General features: G+C 49.6%; 1 protein-coding gene across 3 annotated transcripts in view; it reads left to right on the top strand.

The window, feature by feature from the left end:
- The first annotated feature begins 302 nt into the window (after window positions 1-302).
- The window catches only part of TCEA3 (transcription elongation factor A3), a 39,058-nt gene continuing 26,805 nt past the window's right edge, over window positions 303-12,555 (top strand). For 2 of the 3 annotated variants that reach the window (XM_089899268.1, XM_089899277.1), the window contains exons 1-3: window positions 2,647-5,727; window positions 6,484-6,589; window positions 7,070-7,205. In XM_089899268.1, coding sequence (XP_089755394.1) covers window positions 5,314-5,727; window positions 6,484-6,589; window positions 7,070-7,205 — 656 coding nt within the window. In that variant the 5' untranslated portion in view covers window positions 2,647-5,313. Of the gene's footprint in view, window positions 686-2,646; window positions 5,728-6,483; window positions 6,590-7,069; window positions 7,206-12,555 lie in introns of those variants that run through there. The other variant, XM_089899271.1, reaches the window with a different exon arrangement.

Here is a 12,555-nt window from a genome sequence, read left to right on the forward strand (position 1 = left end):
CTGGATACACGCGTGTGCACGAATACTGAGCACAGGGTAGGACAGAATTGGATTTAATGAGCATGCAAAATAATGTGATTCAAGCATACCAAACTGCCTCCACTTGGGCATAGGCATGAACTAGGTCGGCCGGCTTTGAGCTGCAACGGTGCAGAGACACGGGAGCCCAGAACTATTCTGGAAGCTCCCAGGGCACCCTCGGGTGCCCTCCTCGCCGCAACAGCCTCTTGTGGCCAGGGACGACGGCCTCCCCATTCGCCAGAGAGCCCTCCTTCCCAAATCTCCCTTCAGCTCCCGGCGCCCCAGGACCGGCCCGAGGTGGAGGGCCCGCTCTCGCAGCCTCGTCCCTCTCTCGGGTAGCCCGACTGGCGGGCGCGGGCAATCTTTGCCCCGGCGAGTCCTTGAAGTCTATATTTAGTGCATGCCACCCCTCCCCCACCGCCGGGAGGCAGGCGGCCGAGGGGGTGTGGGGGGAGAGCCCCGCCCCCGCCAGGCGTGTGTGTCGGGTGCGTCTGGGGCCCGCGCGGCTTGCGCGCCCTCAGCCTTTGCGCCTCCTGCACCCGAAACCCGGCTGCCGCCCCTGCGCCCCTCGTCCCGCCGGGCGTCGCGGGCCAACATGGGCCAGGAAGAGGAGCTGCTGAGGATCGCCAAGAAGCTGGAGAAGATGGTGGCCAGGAAGAACACGGTGAGGCTGCAGAGTTCGGGCCAGAGCCCCAGCCCCCGGGAGGCGCGGCGCGTGCGAGCCCGGGAGTCCCGGGGGCCCGTGCTGGCTGGACGCCCGGGAGGCGCGTGCGGGACTCGGGGACCGGAGGGAGGCACGGCCGGGGCAGGGCTCAGCGCCCCTTGGGGACTGCTGGCACCTCGGGGTGGGCGTGTGCATGGCCCGGGGCTCCGGGGTGGACCGTGCCGGCCCCAGAGACTGGGCTTGTGCACGTACGCCTGGACCTGCAGGGTTGGGGCCCCTGGGTAGCTTGTGCAGGGCCCGGGAAAGAGAGTGAAGAGACCGTCAGCTGGAAAAGGACTTTCGAAGCCCCGGGACTCGGCGTGTGCAAAGCCTAGGGAGCGGCGGTGACTGCGGGACGGGGGAGCCGGAGACTGGGGAAAACAAAATCCTGGGTGACCCGAGAAGGGGCAAAGAAACTTGAACTGATGAGGGGTGCTGAGCCGCGTCTACGCTGCACCCCGGGAGTGGATCTGGCGGAGAAAAGCGAAGGGCCTCGGATCCCGGAACCCCACAGCTTGAGGCTCCAGGAGCTGCTCTGTTTGCAACTCTCCCTTTCCTTGGCCGAGGGTTGGGGCCCAGGCGGGCGGGGGCCGAACAGGTGTCGGGCAGCCGCTGCGCCCATGGGGCCCGCGGGGCGGGGGAAGGGGGACCGGCTGCAGGCCTGGGCTGCGGGGCGGAGGAGGCCGGGGGCGGGGGAGAGAGGGGCCCGGAGGTTGCGGGGAATCAGAGACGGAGGCCTTACCTGCGGATCCCTGAGCGCTCAGTGCCAGGAGCCCTCAGCGCGGGCCGACTTGAAGTTAATGTTTGATCCTCCCTGCGATCTTTGCCTCAAGTTGGCTGCCGCCCTGTTGCCTAGACAAGCAAACTTGGCCTTGGGACGGAGAGGGCTGGAGCTCACCAGGAAAGGGAAGAGAGAGGAGGGTAGGCCAGCAGGCAGGTCCCTCACTTTGCCCTGTCCCAGAGCCCTCCTCCTCCCACCATCTGTAGGCATATGCTGGAGCAGGACCTGCGTTTCCAGCTCATCCTGTAATCCTAGGAGCTTGAGAGAGGGATGGACCCTAAGGGTGGTTTTAGAGCAGGAAAGAGGGAGAGGTCACTGGATCCATGGAGTGTCAGGGAGCTCTCCAGTAGACATGGGCAGTAATGAGTTGGTGTCCATATGAAGACCAGAGCCTCAGTTTCTTCATCTGTAAGAAGATGAGATTACCTACCTCCTGGGAAGGAATGTCACTGGATTTTTGTCTCTGCTGGTGGTGGTGAGGGTGGAAGAGATGTGAAACCCTTAGGAAGACCTGGACTGGTGCTTGGGAAGGCTTCGAGAGTGACTCCTCCAGAGGAAACAGAGGAAACACACAAACACACAAACCTGTTTCCTCCAGAGGAAACACACAAACCTGCAGAGTGTTGGGAGCCCCCATTCCAGGATGCTCCAAAGTCAGTGAAACTGAGCCTCAAGTCATCAGGCTCAACTGGGGGCGGCAGAGCCCAACCCGGGGCTCCTGAACCAAATTCCAACTCAAGTAGATGTGTTATCCCAGCCCTGCCCCTTGCTGATCCCAAGTTTGGGCCAGGAGATTCTGGACCTCTGCGTGAGGGGTGTGGGGGCAGCTTAGGAGACCTGAGAAAGGCAGCTTGGCTGAGGAGGAAGGGACCTGCCCTGGCCTCCCCTCACTCCTTTTATGGACCTAGACCCACCACTCTACTTTCCCTCTCTGGCCTCGATTTCCTCTTCTGTGAAATGGGAAGAGGAAATGGTGTCCCTTGGCGAGGATTCCTGTGGAAGTACCCAGAGCTTTCTCCAGGAAAGATGCAAGTCTGGCCTCAGGGTCCCTGTAGCACAGAGCCAGTCTGCAGCCACGTCTGCGCCTGGGTTCTTGGCAGCATCTGGGTGGGCACAGAGCTCTGGGCATGTGACCTAGAAAGGTGGGGCCTGCTCTGGGAGCGAAAGTGGGCCCGCCCAGTGGTGGTTAGGGAGAGGAGGACACACTTCCTGTAATAAGACGGATCTTCCACGTTGCAGCTCAGGCCCGGGGTTTACTGCCAATTACTGAAGTCCCAGCAACTTAGAGCTTTTGTCAGATGCTGGGAGCGCGCAGCAACTGTAACAGCTTCAGACTTACAGCCAAACATCCTCATGATCACACACAACAAACATAACTACATACATGCAGCCACACACAATATATGAACATATATCACACACAACTATGAACATAACTACATAAAAGACGTGGTTACTGACCCTGGTATGACTGACACACTAACCATTATATTTGCAGAAGGATACACAAAAACAACTACACACATGCCTACACGTGTGCATACACACAATAAGCTACACCCCGACATGCAAATCTACAAACTTAGCAGACAGCCACACTTACGTGTTCAGACATGTTATGACACGGCCATCATCCCTCAAAGACAAATAAACACATTATGCTTCGAGCAGCGTACACACAGCAGCTCCCCACCTGGACCAGAGATACTGCTGGCTGAACATCCCATTCGTGCATGCAGAGAGACACAGCTGGCAACATTTGCACGAGGCTTTGTGAGTCCAGCTACAACCCAGGCTCACGGCTGTTCTCCAACATAACCCAGTTATACAGTGTGATATGCAGAGGCACACGCCCAGTGGTGAGCTGGAACTGGCTTAACACTGTTGAACTTTCAGGAATTTTGCAAGCCAGTTGTTAAATACAGCCATTATTTTTAACATTAAATTATACGTTTACAATTAAATAAATTATATTAAAAACAAAGGTCATAGGGCTTCCCTGGTGGCGCAGTGGTTGAGAGTCCGCCTGCCGATGCAGGGGATGCGGGTTTGTGCCCCGGTCCGGGAGGATCCCACATGCCGCGGAGCGGCTGGGACCCGTGAGCCATGGACGCTGAGCCTGCGCGTCCGGAGCCTGTGCTCCTCAACGGGAGAGGCCACAGCAGTGAGAGGCCCGCGTACAGCAAAAAAAAAAAACAAAAAAAAACAAAGGTCATAAATACTCCAAAATCATCACTTCTTTATTATTTTATTGCATTTTACTGTCATCTATGGTCTGGAGGTTATTTACTTCTGTTATATCAATATGGTTTCACATCACATATCTCTTCCCAATACCTCCTTCAGGTCAGTCACAGCATGTTGGTATCTTGACATTGGCCATGGGAGGAGTATTGACACCACAGAAATGGGCAAACACTACAAATCAGTTTTTTTCCTTTGAGAACTTGTTGTTAAACATTGACCCACATACCACTGCACTTACCCATGTTGATATTTCATGATTGCACACGTCTAGCCAGACCTATGTCCATACCTACCTACTTGGTTGTATATTGGGTCGAACCCAAAGGGCCTGAGTTTGAATCCCAGCTCAGTTCCTATTTCTCTTCTCTGAAAATGGGATAATGATTCTGTAAAAATGGGAATAGTAATAGGACCTACCTCATGGGATCATTGAGACAGTTAGAAGAGATAATGCATGTAAAATACTTAGAACCGTGTCCAGCAGATAATAAGCCTTTAACTAGTGATAGATGCAGGCTTATATGCCCACAAGTTCACGTGCGCACACATCCGCAGGTCACACCTTGGAAAACAGACTATGAACCCAAGTTCTAAGGGAGGCTGAGGACTGACAGAGGGCAGCTCTTGGGATGTGGCCCAGGAAGACTAATAGGGAGGGGCTTGGTGGCTGGCAGTGCACAGTGGGACCAGGACTCGGGCATACAGAACACAGTCAGCTGCTGCTCCCCAGGGAACCCATCTCAGCACCGGAGACCGGGGCTGGCTTCTAGGAAGTGGGTGGAAAGAAAGAGAAGGCTGAAATGGGTCAGGGGTTGTTCAGGGCCTGGCAGCCAACAGCTTTTCACATCCGAGTCTCCTTTCTTCCCCTCCCATTCTCCCCCCCTGCCTTCTGCTTTCTGCTTTATTCATTCACTCAGGGAGATGCTCCCTGAGTGATGAGTTCAGGATGCTGAACCCGGAGGTCTCAGAGATTAAGCAGTCCTCTTCACCGGAGAGAAAAGAAAGTACATGTCCACACAAACACTTGTATATGAACGTTCCCAGCAGCTTTATTTGTAATTGCTGCAAACTGGAAACTACCTAACAGTCCCATTAACAGGTGAATGGATAAACAAATTGTGGTATATACAGGCAATGGCAAACAACTCAGAAATAAAAAGGAGCTGTGGATCTGTGCTACAATGTGCATGAATCTCAAAATGATTACAGAGTGAAAGAAGCCAGATGCGAAATTCCATTACAGTCACTTTCTATAAAATCCTTCAAAATGCAAGCTCATCTAGAGGGGTTGGGGGTGCAGCGAGGGATGTGTGACAAAGGGGCACAAGGGAAATGTCGGGGATGCTGACTATGTCCTTATCTTGACTGTGGTGATGGTTTCAGGGGAGTATATGTATGTCAAAACTCATCACATTGTAGCCTACAACATGTGCGTTTTATTGTATGTCAGTTATACCTCTATAAAGCTGTTTAGAAAAAGCCACAGTCCTCAACCTACAGACGTTCCCAGTTGGGAAGTGAGGGGAGGCATATACAGACATAAAAGCAGAAGCAATAGGCCATGAAGCAATTAATTTTAGAGGAAGAGATGGGGAAGGGAAGAGAATGCCCAGTGGAAGGAACAGCAGAACCAATGGCTAGGGGTCAGGGTGAGTGGGTAGGGCTGGACCCTTGCTCAGAGGGGCTTGAACCCAGCTGGGTGGTGGGAGGTGAAGTTAGAGAGCTGGTTTGGGCAGAAGCTTTTCCTTCTCTCCTTCTATTCTTCGACCACTTGGCTGCCTGTCTCCTGTCACTGGAAGAGCCTCCTCCCTACCTCCTGCCACCCTCCTTCCCACTGAGACCACACAACGGTCAGAGAGAGGCCTGGGGCAGACCCCACGGGCCTCAGCCCTCACCTTGTGGCCTCCCACAGGAAGGGGCCCTCGACCTTCTGAAGAAGCTGAACAGCTGGCAGATGTCCATCCAGCTACTCCAGGTGGGTGGGGATGGGCAGTGCCTGGAGTGGAGGGTGACTTAGTGGGGCAGGGAAAGACCCTTGGGGGGAACCCTCCAAGGATGGGGTCTGGGAGGAATTTCTGAAAGGAAGGCGGCAGGATGGGATCTTGAGGTACTCTGGGGGTGGGAATCCAGGCCTTTAGATGATGGCAGGGTAGCTTCTAAGCCCTCGGGGCCTCTGGGTCTGGGGGAAAGACTGACTTACTTTCCTTGTGTACCCCAATTCCCAAGGCCCTGGGCCTGTGGGATCCAAGAGGCCAGTGACTCAGGGAGAGGGAAAAGCCCCCCATTTTTAGATCCTCCATGTGTTACCCATGTAGCCCCCAAACTTTACCAGAAGCTCTTGGCCCTGAAAAATCAGCAATACCCAAGTTGTAGTAGCCAGAGCTGTGTCTTAAGCTGAAATTTGAACTCCAAGACACCAGGGGCCAGAGAATGGAGAGGAGTCCTGGTCATCAGCCAGACCCACCACCACTGCTCCAGCTTTTCACCAGAGCCACAGTTACCCATCCCTGCAGGGCGCTGGGCCTTGGGCACTGACCTCACTCAGGACAGCAGGTCAGGGCCTCAGTTATAAGGTCAGGATTATTACCTCAGCCACAGGTCCAGGCTGGGACTGGGGAGAAGCTGGGCCAGGGGAAGGGGGTGATTGAGCTGGGGCAGGTCTTGCCAGTTAGGGCAGCCAGTCCAGTGGGTCCTAATTCCCAGACCAGCCACTAACCCTCTCGCTTTGCAGACCACCAGGATTGGAGTTGCCGTGAATGGGGTCCGCAAGCACTGCTCTGACAAGGAGGCGGTGTCCTTGGCCAAAGTCCTCGTCAGAAAGTGGAAGCAGCTGTTGGGTGAGAGGGGCAGGGTCGCTTGGGCCAAGTTTTCCTCCCAGCGCCTGGATGGACGGTGCCCGGCTTATAACAGGCACTCAGTGTATGGTTGTTGAATGACTTGATAAGTGACAGATGGCCTCTAGTGGGACTGCCAGTTCTTGTCTAAACAAGTGGGAGATTTGTAGATGGGTGGGTTTTCCTGTACATGTTCCTATGTATATATATCTGTGTTCTTGTGTGTTTGTACATATCTGTATATACACATTGATATGAATATGTGCATAGGTGTGTGCAAAGGTCTTTCTGTCCCCATGTGTGAGCTTCGGTTTGCACACACATGTGCATATTGGATACGCGCTTGTTTCTAAACGGGTATTTGTTGGGGGAGGTGGAGGCTATCTCAGTCCCTGACCTTTGCTCCTTCTTCCCCAGGTCCTGGGTTGGGCTGAGACAGAGAGTTAAGGAACAATGTTACCATTTTGTTTTTACACTCCCCAGCACCTCCTAAAGGAGAAAAAGGAGAGGAAAGAGTAAAAGCAAAGAAGAAGGAAAAAGGGCTTGGCTGTTCAGATTGGAAGCCAGAGACAAGCCTTTCTCCACCAAGGAAAAAACGAGTGGAAGAGCCCAAAGACAGGTATTTTTTCTGGGATGGAGAGAAGGGAGCTGACACTTGTCACATCCTATGGCAACACCTCTGTTTATATAACTTCATCTAATCCTCACACACCAGGAGGTGGTTATTGTTATTATCTCCTACAGCGCCCCCTCTGGGGGTCTTCTTGGCTCAACCAGACAGACTCACAAGACCCAAACAGGCCATCCCTGACATAGGCTTTGCCTAGAAGGATTCAGGGACAGGAGATGCACTGTGCCAGCAGGGTAGCCTCAGGTGTTTCTCATCACCAAGAGCTCTCACAGGGGACCACGCAGCGTCCAGAGCTACTCTCCGGCCCACCCAGGTGACATTCTCAGGTGCCGAGAACGAGACCGCGATGGGCAGGAGCCCCACGTCCTAAATCTTATAACAGTCCCATGGACAAAGCGTCCAGGATCCCAGCAAGGGCAATGACCAGTTACAAGAGCAATGACCACTGCACTCAGGGTAGCCCAAAGGCCGTGGTTTTCCACTGATCGTTTATAGTCCTTTCATAGCCCTTCCTGTGTAGACACAGTTTACCAATCGGCACTCATTTGCACTAGAAGCAGCGCCGACTAGTAGTACAGCTGACGTTCCACCTTTGTCAGGGTTCCAGGTAAATGGGGCTAGGAACTTGTCCACAGAGAAGGAAAGGTGTTTTGTTGGCTCTTTATTCAAATGGCCAATTTGCGACGCAGAAGCTGAAGGTTGGGGAGCAGGGCCTTTCTCAATATCACTCAGCCATTATGTGACAGAGTGGGATTCCCATCTTTGTCTGTCAGGCCCCCAGACCTCTGCTGAGGTCTCAACACCGTGCCCCTTCCCCTTTGCCCACCCCAGCCAGGGTCCCCCAAAATGCATGACTTTCTGATAGACCCAAATGCCTTATCCATGACAGTAGATAAAAGCCTTCATGGATGGATTAGTAAGTCCTACCTATTCCCTGTGTGACTAGAAAGATCACTTAATTCCTTAGGGAGGGGGTCATCTAATAGATAAGGGGGTGAGACTAGATAACACTGAATGGTACCTGATGGTACTAGATAATACAGATAGTATCGTGATATACCAACATTTTTAATGTACATACACTTTTTGCCAAGTATATCCACTACAGGGTATTCATTTTAAGGAATTAATCAGATTAAACATACAGATGTTATGTTCTGTGTGTAACATTTTTCAGGTGACATTTCTGAAACATTTTTTCCTCTGAATGCTTTTTAAATGAATGTTTATTATAATTCTATGAAATAAGTGTTTTTAGGAAATGATGCTATAAGAGGAGTGTTTCTTGACCAGGAGGAAGATATACCTCCACCACACTACTCCTATTTTTAGTTGTAAAAATAACTGTGGGGCAGAGGAAATGCTCCGTGCTACTCTTCCCACAATGCACAGAATAGTCCTACACACCAAAGAACCATTTATTATGTTCAAAATGCCAACAGGGCCCCCATGGAGAGAATGGAAGAATATTTAATGACGTGGAAAAATATTCACTAAGTATTAAGTGAAGTTGTGTACTATATAGTGTACTATATAGTTTGATTCCATTTTTATAAAAATTAATTAAGTGAATTTTATGTACATGCATAGGAAAAAAGACATGAAGGATATACACCAGGATGGTAATAGTGATTATTTCTGGGTGGTAAGATTGAGAGGTTTTTTTCTTCATCTTCTTTTTTTTTTTTTAAGATGTAATTTTTTAAAGATTTATTTATTATTTATTTTTGGCTGCATCGGGTCTTAGCTGCTGTATGCGGGATCTTCGTTGAGGCAGGCACGATCTTTCGTTGCGGTGCGCGGGCTTCTCTCTAGTTATGACGTGCGGGTTTTCTCTCTCTAGTTGTGGCGCTCAGGCTCCAGGGTGTGTGGGCTCTGTAGTTTGCGGCACGCGGGCTCTAGTTGAGGTGCGCGAGCTCAGTAGTTGTGGCACGCGGGCATAGTTGCCCCGCGGCATGTGGGATCTTAGTTCCCTGACCAGGGATTGAACCCGTGCCGCCTGCATTGTAAGGCAGATTCTTTACCACTGGACCACCAGGGAAGTCCCTCTTCTTCTTTTTGCAAGTTTCTGTATTCCTAATGTTTTCCCAATAAATATGTACCAATTTGAAATGAGAAAAAATAATGAAACCATCTTTAAAAAAACAAAATTGTATCTGTGTGATTGTAATTAAGAAGAGCTTCATATTCTATGTTTTACAATAAAATTTTTTCATCTGTTTTTACAATAAAATTTTTTCATCTGTATTGTTTTTTTCACAATGATTCTGTATTGCTTTTGAAATCAGAACAACAGTACTTTTAGGGCCTTCCTGGTGGCGCAGTGGTTAAGAATCCACCTGCCAATGCAGGGGACACAGGTTTGAGCCCTGGTCCGGGAAGATCCCACATGCTGCGGAGCAACTAAGCCCGTGCACCACAACTACTGAGCCTGTGCTCTAGAGCCTGCGAGCCACAACTACTGAGCCCGTACACCACAACTACTGAAGCCCCTGTGCCTAGACCCCATGCTCTGCAACAAGAGAAGCCACCGCAATGAGAAGCCCACGCACCACAACAAAGAATAACCCCTGCTCGCAGCAACTAGAGAAAGCCCACATGCAGCAGTGAAGACCCAATGCAGCCAAAAATAAATAAATAAAATAAATTTTAATAAATAAATAATAAAAAGTAGGAAAAAAAATCACTCACATCCCCACCACCCCAAAACAATCACTATTAATATTTTGGTATATGTTTTTTCTTTCTATTTTCTCTTTGTTTTCTATAGTCATCATCAATTTTATAGTCTGCTTTTTAAAATGCAATACTTGTCAAATGATTGTGTAATCTTTTGTATGTTCTATTCCTTTCATTTTGCTAATTTTGCAGTTATATCCCACTTGGAGAAATCCTGATTGGCATTTAACTTTTCACATGGTGTGTTTGGTTTTCCCAAACGGGTTAGAAGGTTGGCTGCCAGGGATCCTGTGAGCCACCGTGCCCAGCATGGAGTGAGCATTTATTGAATACTGCTAGGCCCGGCTGTACCATTGCAGTCCCCTGTGGAAAATTCATGCTCTGGCTGGTCTGGCCATGTCTGGAGCCACTGTTTGGTTCTGAGCACCTTAGCAAATGAAGCCTCAGGATCTTGTGAGATGTAGTTGAAAGACAGAGGCTGAAGAGACCAAATGGGCTACGGGACTAATCTGTGGAATAGCGAGTGCAGACGTCTGGGAACAGATGGCAGCCTGAACACAGGTGTTTCCTTTTACTCTGTCCCCAAATCCCACTGAATGATCAGCAAAGGGATTTCTTTTAAAGGCCTACAAGGACAATAGGTAATGGCAAGGAGACGGTTGGAAAGCAGAAAGCCAAATTCTGGGCTGAACTTAATCACTTACACACACCCTTAGACTCTGAGACTCAGTATTATGGCCTAAGCGTCATTATCTCACTATATATAAAATGTATGTGCATGTGTGTGTGTGTATACATACACATATATATATCCTTCTAGAATTTTTCCTATGCATTTACCCATGAAATACTTATTGTATTCATAAAATGGAATTAAACTCTACGTTCTATTTTGTAGCATTTTCACATAATATATTTATTTCAACGGTGAGTCACATTTTTATAAAAAGTTTAGAAAGTCAAACACAAGAAGAAAATAACAGAAATAACACTGTTAACATTTTGATGTATATCTTTCTCATCTTTTTTAAGAACATAGAGAGTTGTATTTTCTTAATAAAATTGGGACCTCACTGTATGTACTGTGTTGTAACCAGCATTTTACAGATAACAACATCCTGGGGCATTGAATTGTTAATGCCAGCTCACTTTTCACAGCTGGAGCTATGAGATGAAGCTGTCACCATGGCTGAGCAGACAGTGGTCCCCCCACCTTGCTGGGAGAATCTAGTGGGCAGGGGTCCTATTTCAGCTCAGTTGATGAACTTCCTTTCTTTTTAGTTTTCTTAATGACAATTCATTATCATTATTTATTATATAAACAGTATAACCACATTAGTAAAATGTAAAGTAAGAACTTAAAATATTTCTTCACAGTTTGCCACTTCTGACAAACGAAACAGCTTTCATTTTCTTCTCTTCCCTCCCTGTCCTGATCTACTTACATACATAATTTCCCAATTCCTGTAGGCAGTCTACAAACTATTACATCCCTGTTCAGTTATCTTCCTAGTGTATTCTAGGCATTTTCTCATGTTCCCGAATAGTTTTCATAATCATTTGCAAAAACTGCGGAATATTTCTGGTTTGTTCTGAAAGGAAAAGCAATGAGGAAGGGCCAGAAAATGGGGAGTCTCGGGAGTTGTGGGGAGAGGCTCACATCTTCCCTCCTTTCTCCCGCTGCAAGAATTTCAGCTTCCGGCTCTGCCTGCACCTGTCCATCCCCATGGGGCACTCGGGGAGGAGCCCTGCAGAGGAACTCCCAGGGCCCCGTGCGGGACTGGAGGGGCATGTGAAGGAGGGTCTCTGCCGCTCTCCCTTTCTGCTGTCTCCCTGTGTTTAAGCTGGGGCAAAGGTCCAGAGCTGGATGAGTCTGGTCCACAGGATAATTAGAGCTGGCCCCTGAACCTTCCTCACCCACTGTCTCCCGGACCACCTGGAGGATGAGATGGGAGCTGGAAATCCATGCAGGAACCTTGCATAATCTGGAAGACCAGAAATCAGATACCTAGGATTATGGAGTATGGAGGACAGCTTTGTGGTGGGAATTGCTGTAGGGATGTTAATGATCTAAATTCTTCTTCCCAGCTAGCCCCCAAACATAGGTCCTTTACTCTCCATTTGACAGATGAGGGAACCGATGCTCAGAGAACATGACCTGCCCAGGGGCAGGACTGGGATTACAAGTCAAGTCGTCGTTGCCTCCCTTTTTAGAATGATAAATGTCATATATGTTTGTATGTGTGTAGAAAAAGATTTGGAAGGAAGGACATTAAACCTAACAGTTGTTACCTCTGGGCAGGTTTCTTTTTCCACTTTTTAAAATATTTCTTTACTGTTCGACTTCATAGCATTCAGCAACAAACATTTATAGAGCACCTACTGTGTGCCAGGCACTGTTCTATTCACTCGGGAGAGGTCAGTTGAATATATTAGGTTGGGCCTCCCAGAAGCAGACCCTGAGACACGGATTCAAGTGCAAGAGGCTTATTTGGGAAGTGATTTCAGGAAATGCAGACAGAGGAGTGAGGAAGTGAGACAGGGAAGGGAAGGGAACTGGCACAGGGTGCGTTCGTGGGCAGGTAACTGCCCTGGGTCACCAGGGCTTACATCCCGCTGGAGAGCAGTGGAGAACACACCTCAACTCACCCTCTGGAGG

The sequence above is a fragment of the Delphinapterus leucas genome, chromosome 1 (assembly GCF_059928025.1).
Source record: "Delphinapterus leucas isolate spDelLeu-1000000601 "Yukka" chromosome 1, BTC_Dleu_Yukka2, whole genome shotgun sequence".
NCBI classification, from domain to species: domain Eukaryota; kingdom Metazoa; phylum Chordata; class Mammalia; order Artiodactyla; family Monodontidae; genus Delphinapterus; species Delphinapterus leucas.